This window comes from Rhinatrema bivittatum, chromosome 6, assembly GCF_901001135.1.
Source record: "Rhinatrema bivittatum chromosome 6, aRhiBiv1.1, whole genome shotgun sequence".
In the NCBI taxonomy this organism is placed as follows: domain Eukaryota; kingdom Metazoa; phylum Chordata; class Amphibia; order Gymnophiona; family Rhinatrematidae; genus Rhinatrema; species Rhinatrema bivittatum.
Genome location: NC_042620.1, coordinates 338,021,943 through 338,042,416, shown reverse-complemented (window position 1 = coordinate 338,042,416; position 20,474 = coordinate 338,021,943). Strand labels below are relative to the sequence as shown.

The 20,474-nt window shown below is 38.0% G+C and overlaps 1 protein-coding gene across 2 annotated transcripts; it reads right to left on the bottom strand.

Moving 5' to 3' along the window:
- Positions 1-6,935: 6,935 nt before the first annotated feature.
- Positions 6,936-20,473, bottom strand: SLITRK2 (SLIT and NTRK like family member 2). Of its 2 annotated transcripts, none has more exons than XM_029607745.1 (2): positions 20,143-20,473; positions 6,936-12,334 (listed from the first exon to the last, which is right to left on the bottom strand). In XM_029607745.1, exon 2 carries the CDS (start codon positions 12,289-12,291, stop codon positions 9,742-9,744), a length of 2,550 nt encoding a protein of 849 aa, XP_029463605.1. In that variant the 5' UTR covers positions 12,292-12,334; positions 20,143-20,473; the 3' UTR covers positions 6,936-9,741. The 2 variants fall into 2 exon arrangements, with proteins under 2 accessions (XP_029463605.1, XP_029463606.1); XM_029607746.1 differs by lacking the exon at positions 20,143-20,473 and adding an exon at positions 19,754-19,888.
- Between the last annotated feature and the right edge of the window lies 1 nt (position 20,474).

Sequence of the window (20,474 nt, the reverse complement as noted above, 5' to 3'; positions counted from 1 at the left end):
TCCTGTTCCAGTTCTGCTGCCTGTCCTGATCTTAGCTTGTCTCCAGTCTCTGCTGGTCTGCTGCCTGCCACGACTATTGGTCCATTTCCTCGATTTGCACTGCTGTTGCCTGCCACGACCTCTGGGCTTCCTCTGGCTCCACTCCTCCTCCTCCTGCCTTGACCTGGACAGTTCATCGAACTCTTCGTCACCAGGAGACCCCGCCTAAGTCCTGCTGGTCTCCTGGCTCTGATCTGCCTCCCGGCTACGGATTCCACTGCAGGCCTTCCTTCAGCAGTCTCTCTCCATCCCCTAGCCAGCTCAAGAGTCCACTACCATAACATAGGCAAAGCTGTTCTCAATATTTTCTGGGCATAATGCTCTCCTGGATGAATTGGCAGAACAGGAAAAGTCACAGAATGTTCAGAGCGTTTCGAATGTCAGGCAGTGGTTGAATAACGAGACTGTGGAGATCAATATGGAGCCTCTTCTGAACAAAATTATAAGATTTCAGATTCCTTTTGCACCACTTGCATCAATGTGGCTGTTAATAGCATCAATGATGCCTTCAGTTCTGCCTGATTCAACGTTCCATGCACGGATGATGGCAGTCATACTGGAGTGTTCTCTTGCTTTGTGCATCGAAAGCATCATAGTGTCATTTGTCAATGACTTTGAAGCTCCTGGCACTGAAGCAGGCTGCCTTAAGTGCTTTAATGCTCCATGCATTGGATGCTCCGATTCATCCTGCAGCCGCCACCCTGATGCATCTTGCTTTGGGTGCTCTGATGTGCTGTGCGTCAGGTGCTCTGATGCACCATGCACTGCTTCCACTGATGTGCCATGTATTGGCTGCTTTGCCTTTTTTTATGGTACATCTTTTTAGTAAATGCTGCATCATGTCTTTTTTGCTTCTTCAATGGAACTTGTTTAGCATGCACTGAGTGCATCAACGAGTCATGGTGCTTTGCCTTTCTAGGCAATTTGACCAAGTCCATGGATCAAGGATGGTTCAGATTCAATGCAACTGGGGTTTCCCAATCCGAGCCATCACAGCAAGATGAAGTCCCAAACCAAGATTGGCTGTGAAGACTCCTACAAGAACTAGAGTGACTCTCAAAGGAGACCTGATTTTGGTTGAAGCCAGAGACTTGCAATCTTTGGGCATGGAACCACTGAAAGATACCTAAAATGGGGCAGGAACTGGCCAGTCCCAGCAAGCTTACTACAAACTGAAAGGAAAAAGAAAAGTGGGAGAGAGAGGGGGGGGGGGGGGGTCTTCCCAACTCCAGGACAGTAATTTCTATTTTTAAATACATTTATTTCAGTTCCCCCCCACCCCTTCTCCAACTCTCTCCATTCTCTCAGCTGCTATTAGGAATGGGCACCAAAACAGCAACAAGCAGTGTGGTTCACCACATACTCCCAGACTTCAGAAATTAGCAGTGGTATATTGTAGTTATGCTTCTGGTAGTGGAATCCCATTCTCAACTAAACAAAAAAAGGTATATAATTTGTTACATGCTATGTATTAAAAATGGCAGAAAGATAGAACCATCATATAGAGCAATAGACCAGCTTGAGGAACAGAGAGAATGCATAAGTAAGGAAAGGGACATTTCAATTGACCATTGATGAGATACATGGGGGGAAGACTTTTATCCTCCTAGTGTGAATGTTTCTTAAAGTGGAAGGATGGCAAGTTAATCCACAGATTGCTTTTTAAAAAAAAGTCAAGCCTGGTGCGATGATTTAATCATGTAGGCGATCCAGGTTGGATTCCAGGGTCTAGCTCCTGCTTCTTGGTTGTGGAGAGTTAAGGATGCTGCAAAAGCAGCTTTCAGGTCCCTGATATGGTGGTTGTCCCACTCATTATGCAACAGTGATACTTACTGTAAGGTTTAATGTCACACTTGTGACAGGTTTCAGAGATAACTATATTCAATACCTCTTAGTTAAGCTAACGTTGATGCGATGGCTAGGCTAGGCAGGAAAAAGGATAAAACATGGGAGAAACTCAGGTAGTCATTAAGGAAGGCCCATTGCACATTACAGAGTGTGCAAATATTGCAGTCAGCAGGGTTGTGATAATTTCTAAATGAACTGAAGGTCATAGAGTAGAAGGTGGCTATCTCGCTAATGAAACAACACTCACTGGAATTGCTGAACAAATAGAGGAAAAATTACATCTGTTGATAAAACAGAATTCTACTCTTTGTCCAACTCATATACATCAATGATAGCAATGCAGCCGGCTTGTATACATTTGTTTCTCTTACTTTTTGGCAAGGGTATCTATTATATTTTTCTATTCCGGTGTATAAGTTGGTGTGCTATAGGTGACACTGAATTGTCTTTTGCGTAATTTAATGAAATGCCTTTTCTCATTCTTAACCTATAGCAAAACTTTCATAACAGGAAAGCTCAATAATTGTAAAGGATTAAACCACTTCAACCACAAAGTAACTTTACCCATATGGGAAACAAAATATAGCATTTGACAATTCTCTCACGATTCTTGGTTCTAGCAGCTAATGTCCAGCCATATTCTTAGGACTCAAGTCTGTTGCCTTGTGCTTGCTGTGATTAGTCTGTTTTTTTAAATACCAAATTTTAGGATGAATTTTTAAAGCCCAGCACATGCATTAATTAGGAAACACGCAAATTAGTTGCACTCGTGCATGCCGACCGTATTCTAGAAAGCACCTAGTAACCTGCATAAATGCCTCAGCGTGCATATATCAAAAAGGGGCATGGTCTGGGTGGGGAATGGGCGTTTTGGGGACTGGCCAAGAGATGCACGTGTAAATACGTACACATCCCGGCATGCGCTGAGGTTCCCTGCTATATAAAACTTTACTTCTGCTACGGATGAAGTGTTAAGTTATAAAAGAAAGGCTGAGCCATTTTGGAGGGGTTTAAAGGATAACTGGGGGAGTACAGGCCATCAAACCAGGGGGGGGGGGGGGTGTCCGATTAACTGGGCAAACTGGTAATCTGGCAATGGCATGGGCACGTGCCCCTTTTAAAATCCTCCAGCTTACATGGTAAAAGTGGGATTTGCCCGCCCATGCACGTGCCCAATTAAGATTCTGTGCAGATGTGCACGCGGTCAGGCTGTTTTATAACATGCACGCATATACACATTCAAGTTATAAAATAGCAGCGTCCCTGGCCGTGGGCCCATGCATGTGCGAAAATGTGCACCCGCACACCAGTTTGAAAGTTACCATCCCTATCTTCTGATCTGATACCTGAAATGTTTTTTTTGTAATCTAGGCCCAGTCCCTGATTACACTTGAAATTATATAAGAGAACACAGAAAAAGTCAATTAGGTGAACAAGAGCATGATAGACAATAAATGAATTGACTGTGCCATTCTTTTGGGAAAACTATTTAAAAGCAATCTCTAGTAGGGGTGTGCAAAAAAAAAAAAGTATCATTTTGCTTTTGTTTCATTTTTGGTTATTTTTTAATTTCTTTAGTTTAAATAATTTTTGTTTTTACATTTATTGTTTTAGTACAATTTAAATTAATGTGCACTTACTCAAATATCACACACAATAGTCAAACTGGTGTGCACTAATTCAGTGTCACTGATATTGTCTGTGTTGTTTCAAATGAAGCACATCCCTGATTTCCATCACTGGATATAGTCTTGGGTCTTGTCTCCCATTCTATGTCTATAGGAGAAAAGAGAATCTGGCCCAAATTATTTCTGAAACTCCCTGCCTAGCAGCAAAGTCCATGAGGTGTTTTGTCTCCATGGAACTTGTACCTGATTTTCTTTAGAAAAGTGTCCATTTTCCACGTAGTTTCCACCTGCATTTTTTTACTATTGAAATTGCAATGGAAAAATAATGCATAGTTTCGAAAATACAAATCTGTGCAAGTTATTTTCTTCCATTTACATAAACATGTTTCTGGAATGCTGCCTCATTGCCTGGTTAAAAGTGTGCAAGCTATGGAAGATTGTGCGCCAGCAATTTCCAGTCAGTTTAACCAAAGACGTTGCTGTTTACTTAGGTAAATCTCTTTGAAAATTGTCCTCTGTACTTAGTATGTACTCTTCCAATAGAGCAGACGTCCCCGAACTTGGTTTTCAAGGGCCATAACCCAGTCAGGCTTTTCAGGATATCCACAATGAATACATACAAGATCCATTTGCACGGACTGCCTCCATTATGTAAGTTAATAAATCCCGTGCATATTTATTGTGGAAATCCCCAGATTGCGTTGGGGCTCTCGAACACCCCTGCTATATAGAATCTCCACAGCTGGTCCCTCCCAATGGAACGCTCTTCACCCAGATCTTCGCCAGGAACCCTGCCCACTGACTTTCAAGAAAAAGCTTAAGACGTGACTTTTCAAACAAGCGTTTCCCTAAAGAGCAGATGCTTTCTCATTGACTCTAGTTGTGGCCTGACACTTCCCAAATGCTCCAAGATTCCCTAGCTACTGGATCTAGTGGCTACCCGGTCCGTTCCAGAATATTGGATTATTCCCTAGCACCATTCTACATTGTTCTTCAGCTTTATGTCATCGTATTGATCTTAAGCATCATGTTTTATTGATCTTTAGCATCATGTATCTAATACCTTCCCTTGCTCCCTTCACCTCCTCTCCAGCACCAAGTTTAATGATCTTTAGCATCTTGTCATAAGGGCCTTTGGCATCATATTAACCGACCTGTTTACATTTTCATATGTAGCCCTTCTCTTCATGTTACTCGCTTTTGTTCGTTCTACAGTTATTCAATTGTTATTGATTAGTGGTGGATTTTGACCACTTCTACCTATTGTTCATAGCTATCCCTTGTTTGATGTAACCCGATGTGATATGTCTTTTCATGAACGTCGGTGTAGAAAAGTTCTAAATAAATAAATAAAATAGAAGGCAAAGCTCAAACCATAAAGTAAAAATTCTCTATGAACACGTACAGGCTGAGGTTGGCTTCTTTCATTGAACAGCACCATTATATAAGTCCTAAATTATAAGCTGGAATTCTGAAATAGAACTAAATAAGCAGAGCAAGCATATTTTTTTACAATAAATAGGGAGTTTCATAATCAAACAATTTGTCTGGCTAACTTTTGGAAATAGCTGGAAACGTCTGTGTGGTTAAAAATATCCCCTTCTGGAGCATGGTTACACCTTACCCAGCATATATCCACACTCTCTAGCTACTGGTAGCTGGGTAAGTCTGTTTGTATCAAACGCCTGTCCTAACTTCATCCAGGTATGTTCAGCAGTAGATTTATCCAGCTATTTGGGTAAAGGCAGAAGAGTAAACCTCCTGCTCACTGGACCTTCTGTAATTCTAAAATTACTCAGACTGCCTGTATGTGGCTTCAGTTAAAGGCTAAAAGAAATACATTTGCTATGCAATAGGGTTGTATCCTTGTTTAGAATATTACTACAACATAACTGGATTTTTTTTTTTTTTATATCTTGTTGATGATGCAGATGATGCAGATGATGCAGATGATGCAGATGATGCAGATGATGCAGATGATTAAAACCTTCTGCTTTTTTGCAGTCAATGTGCCGAGTAACACAGGAAATTTCACTGGCTTATAGGGTGCTATCCTTAGATCTTCACAATAATCTGAAACGTTTTAGTCCAGAGAGTGCATATTTTTTTCCAAAACAGATTTATTATAAATCACAATGCAATCCTATTTTTCAAACAGTAATAATGGCCTTGATTGCTCAAGTCTTTCATTCTGTACTTACAAGTAAAACCTGAGCTAAATCGGGCCCAATTAATTTATAGGTTGAAAAATAATAATGCAAATAGGATAAATATATTTTGCTAACCTAAAACTTCAACAACTGCTTTTTCAAATCTAAAACTTTTAAGTTATACAAATAGTTATAGAATAAAAGAACAAGATTAATCTTATAATCAGCTGTATTTTCAATTACTCGTGAATCACATATGTGAAAATAAATTAACAGAGGTCCATATTCAAAATTTAGTCGGATAACATAATAGCTATCTTTCCAAATGGCTTACTCACTAAGCTAAATGGTAGCTGGGTAACTAGTATGTAAAATAGCTGGGAAGGGCTCATTTTGCTACAGCTCCTCCCAAAAACTCACCCCCGAATCACATTGTACAGCTGCAGATATGCACCTGTGAAGAGTATTTTATAACCTACACACGTAGATTATAAAATAGCGCATATTTTTGTGCACAGCAGCGAGATATGCACGTTTATTGGTGCACGCACAGTCCTTTTAAAATGTATCCTTAACTGGATAAAGATGGGAGCGTAATGTGGGAGGGCAGGAGGCATTCTGGGGAGGAGAGGAGTTAGCTGCAGAAGGTAACGGGCTAACTCTGGTCAGGCTGTACTAAAGTTAGCAGAGTCTGTTCAATGGCGCAACTGGGACAGTGCCAGCAAGTCAGTTTTGCGAAGAAGCAACGCTGATTGGACGACCACGTAACCTGCTGCTGTTATGGACTGCCGGTAAGTATTAAAACAAAAAAGATCTAGGGTAGTCAGCGGGTTTTAGGGGTCAGGGATGGTAGGGTAAAAGGGAGGCAGGTTAGGTAGCTTACTCCTTTACAGGGGCGAATTGGGAGGGAACAGGGAAACTGGCCTTTCGTGTGGCCGCACGTACCTACTAAAGTTTCCCCCCTTATGCGATCGAGACGGGAGTTGATGTAAAATCATGCACGCATGTGTGGGCGGGTAGCCGATTTTATAACATTCATGCATAAACGTGTGCATGTTATAAAATCAGCATATCAATGTGCGCGTGCTGGCAAACACACACACATGTGCACCCGCACGCAACTTTAAAAAACGCACCTTTTAATATCTAAAAGATTTGGCCATATTGAATATATAATACAATCAAAATGTATTATACCAAGGGTAATAAATATCAAAGAGAGACCTAAAGTAATGTCATATCTTGATTAAATTATTTACGTCAATCAAGATCACTGTATAATTTTTATTAAGCTGGATATAAATGGATACAGTATTTGTCACAGGATAAATACATCTCCACTATTGTGTTCAACAATCCTGTAGAATAACTTGCCCTTGAAACTTTATGCTGAATCTAACTTTCAAAACCACAGCAAACCTTATTGTTTTATATTCATAATTGACAGTATATTTTTAATTCAACCTTGTAAATATCATTAAGTTATCGGACAATACAAAAACCAATAAGGGGAAAAATCTTGAAAGAATATCATTTTGGGAGGAAATGGAAAAAAAAATGTATACCAAATGTCTGAAACAAGGGAATACAATTTGCAAAATAATTAAAAAATCAAATCTATTTAAATGAGAGCTTGTTTTGAAAATGTATTAGCAGGGATGATATCTAAGCCTAGTTTTTGATATCCCCTTAAAATACAAGATCACAGCCATGAACTTAGTCCATGTACAAACAACATCATACTTTCCTAACAGAAATTTAAATCTGAGTCCTGACTGAATTCTTTTCTCCAGATATTATTAAAATAAAAATATATATAAAACTGTCAGCTGTGTTGAAGATGTGCAATTTATATTGCTGTAGTTCCTGAAATAAAAAAGTTAAATTGAATTAAAACAGAACACACCAGTTCCAAATATACAACGGACAATCAGCAACCCCAAATTTATATAATACTAATATCCTAAACAGTCTCAAAACTTCATTTTACTAGGCACCATAATGCCCAGTACTATTATCTGTGGACAGTGCTGGCAGTCATAATTTGCTAATTTAGAAAAACTTCTTTGCTTTTCGACTTATCACAGCCTTCGTATCTGAGGCTAAGCAAATATTCCAAGTTCAGTCAGTGTTATCGTAGTTCCCCCTGGAAGCGAAGCTAAAGACCAACACTCAACATTCCCTGCCTTGTTTAGCATTAAACCTGACTGAATGAACGCCATCACAATTTACATAATCTAAATGGAAAACAAAAACTGTCACAGTGCGACTTACTGGGTGCCACCGTCTTGGCAATCACTACAGTTGCAGGTAACCCTCAACTATGTGCAACAAATTAAGGGTTAAAAAAAAAAAACTTTGCTAAATATGGAATTGCTTTTCTTTGGAAGGTATTCTGAGTAATCTTGACACAGATATGCAATTATTACTTATATCCCAGATTCTAAATATAAGTAATCAAAGTTACGAATAGTGCATTATAATTTATAGTAAAGCTTTAAATGTTGGTCAGCAGAGTCCACGTCAACCTCTGAATGATAATAAAGGATTATTATGAGCAGTAACCTATTTATGAAAAGGAAACAGTGTAGTTCTTTCAGACTCCGTCAACTGCTTTAGTAAGAACCTGAAAAGCCTGGCCTACTTTACATGCAGATCACCATCCCAGTTGCATAAGGATTTACAATAGACAAAAACAAAACTGGTTTTGTTGTAAATAAGGGTTGCTTGTTTAAATCAAAACAATTATGTTTGCATCTAAAAAAAAAAATTATTTACTAGTTAATGAGAGTCTAGAAAATGTACATAGTTTAATTAAAATAACTTCAATATTTTTCAAGAAAGAAACAGACAGATATCCTTGAAACTGTCATGATAACAATACAAGCAAATACCTCAACAGGAAAGTTATTTATTGTTTATGAATATAATAATCTTAGTAACCTCTTTTAGGGTGACTGAAATGTTTATGTTTCCATAATGCTGAAAGGTGCTATTTCTTCAGATATTACTAAAATGCTGGATTTCTATTTTCTACAGAAAGCTTGGCATCATATGTTTAGCCACCAAAATCCAGGCAGAACAGATTTTAATTGCAATTTAAACATAATGGACTTGTTTTTAAAAAGTTTCAATTTCTGTACACCTCTTTTAAATATATAAAAATATATAATTTAATACACAAAAATATATTACGAGTTGTGTAATTTCTTTTTTAATTAGGAAAATAATTTTAAAACATTGAGTATTACTATCATACTAGAGTTGCAGTATATAATGAATTAGGCATTAACATGAATTGTTCAATTCACTATATAATTGTTAAATATATATTTATATAGGTATATATTTTTTTTTTAATTAGCTGTTACTCCTCTTCTAGAGAGCTGGTAACCTCAAGTAAATTGCTAAATCCCCTTGGTTAATTTCAATGTACAACTTTAAAGAAACCCAGAGGAAAAAAAAAATTAATTTACAGTTCAGGCTATAAAGTTTAATATTAGAATTTTTGAACAGAGCTGAATCCCTATAAATAAAAAAGATGCTTTGTTTTGATGTAATGCAGCTGACATATAGATCTATTTTGAATTATTTTAATTTTGAAAATACAACACATTAAAATATTCACTTTTTCAAAGCTAAAAGCAACAGTTAAGTAATGTACTTAAAGTGCAAAGGCACTTTAACACAGAAAGTGATGCCCAGTGGCTATACTTAGCGACTGATTTGAAACAGCAGTATATTATTTACAAAAACAAACAAAAAAACAAAATATATATATATATTGTCCAAAAAGATCTTTGGAGATCTTCTGCATAAAAGATAAAATACCCAATCTTCTTTAAAAAAAAGAACAAAAATAATAAGCAAAATCCTTTTGTAGAAACATTCAGTTGCTGAGACTGTATCTACAAATGAAAGGGATGTAGAAATAACTTACAAGGAAACGTATACTCCACCTTTTCTTAAAAGTTCCCATTTTAGCTCCACAAGTGAAAATATCGAGAATGCATCTTTGCATTTTCTGTTCTGAAGTAAATCAAGTTTGAAACTAATTTCATTTTTTTTTCTTTTGCTCACAGCTGACTTATTGCAGTTTGTTTTTCCAGAACCTCGAGGTAGTCTGGCTCAGATTGCAGCTTTCCTTGAAGCAGAGGATGCTCAGGTTTTGATTGTTCTGCAAAGTATTTTCTGGGCGTGCCGTATAAAACAGTTTTATTTAGCCTGTCCTGGTTTTGACGCCGCGATTCATAGGAAGGCATGTATTGTCTTTTAGGCAAAGTGCAAAAGTTATAATGAACTACCCCTCCACTTGGAAGCTCCTTCATTCTCTCGGTTATATTTTGATACAGAAGTTCTGGCTTCCGTGGGGTGGATTGCTTTTCCAATAGCTCAGTTGTGCTTATCGTATACGCAATAGTTGCTGGTTCTTCTTTTTTATGTTCAAGATTGCTATAACTAAACTCTTGAAGATTTCGGTAGTATGCAACTGGATCACCTTCTTTCTGCATGTAAATAGGATTTTGACACATTTGTCCCACAGGAGGTGGGATATAGTTATAAACATGTCCTTCCGTCTTATCATGCATCTCTGTGTTGTATGACCCATACTGTATTTGAAATGAACTCAAATCCAGATTGTTTGCACCACTGCTTGGTATGCTTTGCACTCCCTTTCGTCGCTTCAGTACAAAAACAAACAAACCTGCTCCAAAGCAGACAGATAAAATAAATACAACTAGCAAACCTAAAATCAAGACTGAAAGTGGCACCTCTGTATGTATTTCTGGATAGGAACTCGGGGACACGTTAAGAGAATATGGTGTGTTTGTGTTGTAATTAATGGATAGAATGGTAACATCTGACAAATTAGGGTTTTCTGGACAGATAGTATCTGCCCTAAGAAATCTCAAATGCTCCCCTGCATATTTAGATGGTGACTCACATGTTACTTCATGCACCACTACCGTGGAACTTGATTGCTCTATCCAGGTCTTCAAGCCTATTATATCACAAGTACAATCCCAAGGGTTTTCTTGGAGGTCAATCTGAATGAAGGCAGTGAGCTGATCAAGAACCCCTCTCACAGGAAGAGAAGAGAAATGGTTGTTTCTCAAGTTAAGTCTTGTGAGGACAGTGCCACCAAACACATTATCGGGCAACGATCTCAGTAAGTTGTTGTTTAAGAATAAAAGCTGAAGGTTACTCAAGATATTGAACGTGTGTGGCAATATGTCCTTAATTACATTATACTCTAAATAGAGATATTGCAGACTATACAGTCCATCAAACATAGCAGGATAGAGAATTTCAAGATAATTGCCATTTAGATAAAGTCTGCGTAAACTAGTTAGATTTGTAAAGGCACCTTCCTGTATTACTGCAATCCTGTTATTTCCCAAGTGTAACAAATCCAGAGAACTGTAACCTAAGAGATCATTTTTATAAACAGTTTGTAGATAGTTACCTGTGAGATAAAGTTTCTTTGGAGTGGTGGGTTTAGGGTGAAGGTCGGAGATATTACTGATCTTTCTTTCTTGACAATTCACATTCAGCCCATTGTCTGAGCTTTGTGAAGTACAAACACAACTATCTGGACAGGTAACAGGAACGGGGGACTTTGTTTGATAAACCATTATTGGTCCAAAAATGTGTCTGTCCTTGGACACTGTTACTCGAGGTGTTGGACGATATCTTGTCTTAGGTGCCCGACTGGCTTTTGGAGCTCTGGTAGGTATCATAGCAGGGTTTAAAGTAGGTGGTAACCTCTGAATGCGTGGATCTAAATATGAAGGATGCATTCCCCTCTGGTTTGAGTCACTGCTGCTTTTTCTCGGACAAAGATCTTGCCTGGTCAGTTGGGTCACATCTTTCCCATGCAGCCTAAAGGGAGTTTCACAGACAATCTCTCCAACAAAAACAGTAATGGTGTCAAGCCAAGCCTTCAAAGGAAGTAAATCACAAGTGCAATTCCATGGGTTCTCTTCCAGTTGAATTTCCATTATCCCTCCAATATGCTCAAGGACACCAGCAAAAGGCAACATTTTGAGCCTGTTGCCTCTCAGATCCAGATGGGTTAAGAGCACAAAACGAAATACATTATTAGGAAGAGACAACAGTAGATTGTCATTAAGAATCAGTACTTTCAACTTGTTCAATTTACTAAAAGCCCCAGCTTCAATAGCACTAATGTAATTGTAATCTGCCTGAAGATACTCAAGATTTTCTAGGCCCAGAAAAGTGTCCTCCTTTAAAACTTCTAATTTATTATTGTTTAAATGCAACCTCTTGAGAGTTCGGAGGCCATTGAATGCACCAGTTCTGATTTCCTGCAGCTCGTTGCTTCCCAGATGGAGAGTAACTGCATTGGAATAATTCACAAACTCATTTGGATAAAGCCTAGACAACAAGTTGCCATTAAGGAAGAGTTGGTATATTCTAGACTGGGGTGGCAGAAGCAAGCTAACAGTTGTAAATCCTTTGTTTTCACAATTAATGTTTAGCACATTTTCCTTCTCATCACAGAAACAGCGAATCTTGCAAATGTCTTTGGAGGTTTTGCGGCCTTCTGTTTTTAAGATCCCAGCCACTGTTAACACACTTAGCAATAGGACGCTGTTCAGCATCTTTATTCACCGTAGTTCCAAGTTTCGGTAGTTACAGTCATGCCTTAAAACATGAGAAAGAGAAGAAGGGTTGAGAAAAGAGGGAAATAAAACTATTAAATCAATCAAGCAAGTATTCAACTAAAACATTCTTCAATCAAAAGGAAATTGTCCTCTGAATGTGCTGCAGTCATTTTTCAAAATATAGGATCTCCCTACCTCATACACACCGTGCCTTTGCGTCTCATACCACCCCTGCATATTCGTTAATATAAAGGATTGCCAATAAACCAGTACTTCAGTGGCAAAGAAAGATGCAGCTTTATTATCATAACAAATCTATTAAGGATTGTTCTTAACTAATACAAAACACGTGAAGAACAATTTTCAAAACTTTCTAGCAGGGTAACAAAGAAGATAGATAAAAGCCTCTGCTAGATTATAGGGTTTGAACATCTACATTTAGCTATTCAACAAATGGGCATTCCTGGAGGCATATAGGGGTAGAATATGTATGTAGATTATATTTCCAAATATATGTGCATATTTTCCAGTGTATATTTCATCTACAGATATAGGAATTACATGGGTACTTATGTGTCCATGTACTTTTAGTGTATTGTGAAACAGAAAACAACCTGAGTAGTACAAAAGTACCAATTCATCTTGTTGCTATGCATGTTGCTAAAAATTGCCCCAATTGCTATTTATCATTCTCAAATGTTGTTTTGAAAATATCACCATATAAACATTTCCATACATTAGATTTTCAAAAGGGATTAATTGGCTGACTTTAGGAATTAAGTAGCTAGACCTGAGCATTTGAGAATTGTAGCATAAGAGTGGCCAAATAAAGTTAGTTGTGATCAAAAGATAGCTATATTTAGCTGTTGAAAAGGAAGGCAGTCTCAGGACTGAGCTATGGTCAGGGGAGGAGGGAACTTAGCTGGCTAATGTAAATTTTCAGAATCAGTCAGCTAAGTTTAGCAGGCTATGTATGTGTATATGGATCATGTACTCCCAGACCTGGAGATCCGCCCCCTTCCAACCTCTGAAGCTTGACAGTCAACAGAAGCTCATTCACTGAAATCTGGAGATCACCCCTTCCCTGATGCCCTCCTTCTGCCTTTGAGATGGAAAGAAGCGGCCAGATGGGAGAGTCTGAAGGGAAAAGACATTGTGTAGACATTGAGCCATCCAAATAGAAGAGACAATCCATGGGTCAGCGAGATTTCTAAAAGATTGAAATATGGGAGTGGGGAAGACTTGAGATTTTCTTTTTTTTAAATAATCACCTAACTTATTAAATTGGCCATATGTAGTTAATTTCTGGAAAGCTATATTATAGCTGGCTAAATTGAGTTGAATTCTTTGGCCAGTTTACCATCTTAGCCATCCACAAAATGACCTGCCATCTTTTTTACTTACTGAAAATGTACTCATATGAATTGTTTCAGGAGGTATCCCAGTGGTCAACCACAGAAAGTTGACCAACTGAAGATGGATGCTTCTTCAATTTGTTTATTAACTTGAAATGAACAAACGTCATCCACCTGTTTCAGGTTAGGTGACCCTGCCATCTTTCTTTTGTACACTTAAGAACATACCAAAGCTACATAACCACTTTCAGATAATCAATATTGCTACCTCCCTCTTTCTGACATCTGATACTTCCATGCACACTAGCCTATTTGTTTTTCTTTACCAACCCAATCCATCTTCAACTTTGCTCAACTAGGACCTGATCATCCCTTTGTGATTTGATATCACTGATGAGGTCCCACTATAGAGTGTGATGAGTAATTTACATGATAATGCTCCCAGTAGCCTAATTAATTTGATATATCATTTTTATTACATTCTGTAATGTGAGATTAAAATACCAAAGCTTGAATAAGATAAATAAGACACTCCAGCAGGTCTGTAAAGGCTCACCCAATCCGTGGCTATAACATCATGCAAGTCATTATTTATGACACACTTTTCCCTACAAAAAGAGTTCAAAGCCAACACATTTTCAGAAGAAACGTGGCTACAATTTCATCAAAGCACATTCTGGGTACAAAGAGCCACAATAAGATTGACAGTGTGTTGGGGTTTAATGTGCATTTCACAGGGAAAGAATGAGAAATACAATTTTGCAATTCCCTAGTCACTATGGTAAAAATGACAACCATTTAATTTAGTTTCTTTCTACTCATCTTTTACCACCTTAACCATTCAAGAGAAAATGTTTTGCCATAATAGTATACCCATTATACTCATCCCTTTTAATTATTATCCTCAGATGAATTCATTTGGTTTTCCCATGACTATTTCCCCTAGATGAATTATCATTGTTTTCAGAATCTGCCTATCCCTTTTGACTCAATAAAAGGGGCTATCAATTCCTTCTAATAAACTCTGTACCCCAATCAATATATTTTATCCTTTTTTGTTAGTCGAACCTCAATCTTTTCCATAATATTTGCTCAATAGAAGAAGGAATAGCTGAAAATTCAAACTATTGTTTTCTGATAAGATCTGATATTGTTGGAAAGAAATGCATAAAGTGGCCACATCATTTACAATGTAACTTACTTCTTAAAACTTTTTCACCCTTATCTCACAATTCGTTTAATGGATTCCTTGTTCAACTTTTGATGTTACCATGAGCTTGCTGAGCAGACTGGATGGCCCATTTAGTAGAGATGTGCATAGTTTTTTTTTTTCATCTCAGTCTTCGTTTCGGGGGCCCCCCCCCCCAACTGGAAATTTCATTTTTCCCCCATGGTTCAGGGTTTTTTTTTTCGGGGGGGGGGGGGGGGGGCCCTGATTTTTGTGTTAGTGCACACTATTGAGAGTTAGTGCGCACTAATGGGTCAAAGTGCGTGCTAACAAGAGTTAGCGGGCACTAACACGAAAAATGAAATTTTGGAAAAATTTCATTCATTTTTCGGTTCCCCCGAGCCATACCGAATTAGACAATTTCGTTGAAATTGCCTAATACGGGAAAAACGAATGCACATCTCTATCATTTAGTCCTTTTCTGCCATCATTTCTATGTTTCTATGTATGTTTCTATGTAACCTCTAGAGGGGTATCTGTGTTAGAATTTCATTGCAAAAATGACACACATGATGATGTCATCTTAAAGACTAATGTGCATCAGATGATGAACTATTGTCCTCGAAAGTTATGCCTCAATCAATGTGGAAGTCTATAAGGAGCCACCAACCTTAACAAGACTGTCAATGTGGTCACCCTTATCATAAGGGAAGGAGTCAACTAGTCTTCCCATTTAAGCTTTTGTTGCAGAGCCTTCCTTAGCATCTTGTTAAGTTGAAAATTGGTTAGTGAGATATCATCAATGTACATAATCTAAAAGCATCTCACCATATTATATTATTTATTTATTTGATTTAGGTTTATTTGGTATTTGTTTACCACCTCTTATAGGAATGTTTGATTCTAGACATGTGTAATATAAAGTAACTTGCCCTTTCTGCTCCATTTCTGGATTCTTAAATTTCTATCATCTTGATCTGTTTTAATAAAGTAATTTTGGCAGATGAGGGCTATTTATCCCACCAACCTTGCTCCATTATCGCTACTTACTTTGTCACACTTGATCTCTAATGTACTTCATCCCTTGCCCTTTTAACTTCTCTCTACATCTCTCTCAATCATTCTTGAATTCTGCTGCTGTTGTGTTTGCTATCAGCTGTTGGTAATTAGGTCAGGTATCTTTCTCTGCACCTTTTTGTCTTCATATCATGGCCTCTTGAGTTTGAACTTCATCTATGGAAAATATGACTTTATTGTACTTCATTAGATACTTGTCTATTTCAATCTTCTCTCACTTTCTCTCCTTTGCGCTATAGAGTGCTTTTTTTTTTTTAGTGCCTTAAGTGCCTCTGTATAGGGTTTGACTATGCAACTAAAGTTGCTAATAAGAAAGCCTAACTATAAATGCTATGGAAAATAGTGGTGATTTTAAATTTCTATGGCACTGCTTTTCTTGTAATAGGACTAAGATTCATTCAAGAACCTGTAGGCCTAAAAAATGCAAGAGAAAATATAATTTGCTTGAAATAGTGGCCTGAAACACAGATATCACATATATAACAATACATTTAGTAAAGATGTGCAGAGAATTTTTTTTTTTTGTTTAGATTTGTTTTTTCATGTTAGATCATTTTTATTCATTTTGTTCCTTTTTTTTTTTTTTTTGCTTTTATTTGTTTCAGGGAAAACTCGCACCATTTGCAAATGAATGAACCCGAAAATGTATGCATTTGTTTCAGGGCAAAATTAACCAAAAGAAAAAATGCCCTCTTTGGTTTGGATTACCATTTATTTTAAAAATAATTCACATCCCTAACATTTAGCATAGTTGACTTTTCACTGAAATAGATACATTTTGTTTTAAGAAGTCTATAAAAATAAACAGAAATAAATAAATAATGTCTGAAGGCTTCTATGATTTACTCCTTCAAATGTCACTACATTTATCCACCATTTTTTTCAAAATCTTATCTTCTTTAACTTCTTGTTTTTTGCACTTAACATCTCCCTCCCCTACTGTTTTACCTCTCTCATTTTTATCTTGCCTGCTCATAAGGATGATAGTCTAAATGTCCCCATATGTCTGATTAGCTTCAGAGGGCAGATAGGTTATAGTTTGATTAAAAGAAACTTCCTACACACAAAAAAATTGCAGCTAGGGAATTTTTCAAGTTTAAAAAGTTAACAATTAAGCTCTTTCCTTCAATATATTTTCCTGCAGCTCTGAATACTTTGCACTTGAACACAATGCTAATTTCATACTTTGATCAACACCCTGTATATGAGAAAAGTAGTTACTTTAGGCATCAGACATGTCTTAAATACAGTAAATCTCTGAGAAGATTGCTTTAGGCTTAAGTATGTTGACAGAGATTTCACCTCTACGCTGCAAAGACATTGCTCTTCAGCTAACAGCCTACTGTGAAAAACAAATCAATGCAAACTAGTAAAACAAGGTTAATAAGGGGAAATTTTGCCAGTGTCTATGCATACGGTCTCTCTGTGAAACTTAAAGGCAGAAACTTTAATAATGTATTAACCCAGAGGCTTTAGTGATCTATCAACCCACAAGACCTCATTTGAATTCTCAAGCTGGTACTGCAGAGCTCTAGTAATCATATTGGTCTTGGGGAAAAAACCAGAGTCTTTGTAGGTTGTGATACCTATTTTTGGACCAACAAAAAGATGATGAAGTAAGTGAGCTCTTAAGACCTCATAGGATCGTTCTACAGATCATGTCACTGTAAAAGGGACCTATGTAGTCTTCAGAACTGATTTTCTACAATATCTGCATATTGGTCTAATGATAGGATTCACAAGCTACTAAGATATTTCAAACATACAATTGGTGTCTACAATTAATTCTACTATTTAATAAGCAGCTGCTATCCTTATCACTTTTGCATGGGACATCTAATTATCTTTCTTGGAGAGCTATTTCTAGCAAATATTACTATCTTCCAGAAATATTTAGAACATTTTTAAAAATAAGCTTATAATATTTCTAAGTATATAGCTAGAGCTGGTGACGTGCCTTATCTACATCCAATGATCTAGCAATCATTTAGCTTAAGAGTAACATTTTTCTTTTTCCAGATTTTAATAAAATCTTCCAGTGACTATACATTAGAAATATCTTTTTAAACTACCAATGCCATATAAGTCAATGCAGAAATATCCTTAATAACATGAGTAATTGTCTATTATCAAGGATTTTCTATTTGCTATGCTCCTCATATAGGTAATCCAGCCACAGCATATTCCAACTGACTGACCATAACTATCTATCTATTTACCCCATATTTACAGCATTACAACCTCTCACCCTCATAGGCAAGCAACTATTAATGGCAACAGTCAAAAATGATGTTTCATATGATTTTTTTGTTTCCTGATATAGTGGGATTGCAACACTATTAACCATTTAATACTATGCCTTGGAAAGTTGCCACAGTGCCACTGACCTAGGAATGAGTTAATAAATCAGCTATGTCCTAAAAAGACTTGTGTATAATCAATCAAGTAACATGCTCTGGTCTGGATATCTGTGTTAGCTTCCTCATTAAATGAACTGAAGAGGCATAGCTTTATAAAAAGGCACAAGATTAGACATTTCAGAGATTCATAAGATATATTATTTATTTACTTGCTTTATATTCCACCTTTCAGCCAGAGCAGATTACATTCAGATACTGTAGGTATTAGTAAACATTTACCAAAATTATTTTGTCACTTAACTTAAACAGGTAACAGATTAAATGTATCTGCTCTTACCAAACTGGTTCCAGATCAATGCTGGATAAAATGTATCTTAAGAGACTAGCTATACTAGTTAGTAGAAAGTTCTTAAAATTGTAGTTATGTATTCAATATATTGAGTTGTAGGCAAGGATTTCTCTTTCCTTGTGCATGTACCAAATAAGACATTTTCCCCTTAAGGTTTTCTATGAAATCCAACTGCTTGAGCACAAACCCACAAATATCCTGAGGTCAAATTTTAACTGTGTCTTCCCTTCCCCCTCCCCCAATCCAGGCAATCATGTACCATATTACCCACAGCATGACACCAATATCCCCCACACTCACACTGAACTTGTAAGTTCTGCAGAACAAGGACCTTTCTGCCTCGCAATTTCTATAATGTGTATATGACACTATTATTAAAGATCAAAATGGCCACGTTTATTCTCATATTATCTTTATAAGGCTAATTGGTCTTAGGATATTGTTGACAAACCCAAATAACCTTCTTAGAGAGCAAGAGCCCAAATAAAGCTCTACGTTTCACCTTGCACCTCCTCCTGATAATCTCTACAGCTTTTGCAATGACATATTGGCTTTAAGTTAAACAATAAAAAACACATTTTATTGCAACCTAAAACATAAATAGCAATTCTTAAAACATGACCCCCGTGAGATTTGGCTAAACTATGTAGAATTCTGAACAGTCATCACCCTCCTGGAATTACCAAGTTCTGGATCTGTGGTCTCATTTTGAAAAGGACTTTAATTTTATTGATCCAGTCGCTTAAATGACATAGCTAGAAGTTTAAACGGCCATCTCTACATGCTGGTGTTATTCCGTGTGAGGCTGGCTTTGCACTGTAATTATTGATATGCATTATTGCATATCCCAATTAACTCCTGCCCATGCATCTGTTTTGCCAGTCCTTCACCTACTGCCCTGAGGGAGAGCTCCACATTTGCTCCCTACGTCGCCAGTTTTTTTTTTTAACGAAAGCTCAAATGTATAAAGTTGCCAAGGAATTGCAGTGTTACAAGCACACAATCATTCCTCTGTAAGCTAAATGCATGTGTCCCCCCCCCCCCTGCTGTCGCCACTCACCCTCCCCCCCCCCCCATCTTATCCGTTTAATTGCCTTTTTCTCCGTATGCAAAATGCCCTCCGATTTCCCCCTGCCCTCGTCACGCTCACCCTTTAAGGATCCTTCGCCGGCTCCAGGGAGCAGGGTGACTCAGTGCGGACTGCTTTATCCTCCTCTACCATTGTTCGAGCTCCTCCGCTGCCAGCTTGCTCCAACTAAAGGAAAAACTGCAGACTATGCACCCCCCCTCCCCCACAAAAAACAGCGAACAAAACCCCCACTTCCCCCCCCCCTATACTCCCCCTCCCCCAATACCCCCTCTACGTTTGCTCCTTCCTTCTCCAGGGCGAGGTGATGCAGAGATCGCCCTAAGCCATAACCTCCCCCGGAATTTAAAAAAAAAAAAAAAAACAGTCCTAGGACACCTTTTCTTTACTTTTCAGACACGGCAGGGCCAAATGGCACTGCAGCAGGATTGAAACAAGGACGCGGTACTCACGCATCGGGAGAACACGAGGCTTTCCTCCGTTGCAAACCTCCACTTGCTTCGCATCTCACAGCTGGGAGGGGGGAGAAAAAAAAAAAGTCTCCCTGGAGTAGTTATTTTCTAGAAATAGGGTCCGCCGGGGGCAAGAGCAGGCGGCGATCTGAAGTTGGTGCTGGGGGGGGAGAGAGGAGCGCGGCTTCGCCTTTCCCCGGTCTGTCTTGACTGCGAGGGCAGTTTGAATGTGGGGGGAAAGCGCTCGGCTCGCAGCCTCCCTGGGACTGGGCGGGGGGGGTGACGTCACGCCTCCGGGATGGCGGAGCTGGGGAACGCGTTCACTTTCTCTT

What these genes read in the sequence shown, in the direction of transcription:
- SLITRK2 (XM_029607745.1), bottom strand. Translation starts at nt 12,291, where the DNA reads ATGCTGAACAGCGTCCTATTGCTAAGTGTGTTAACAGTGGCTGGGATC.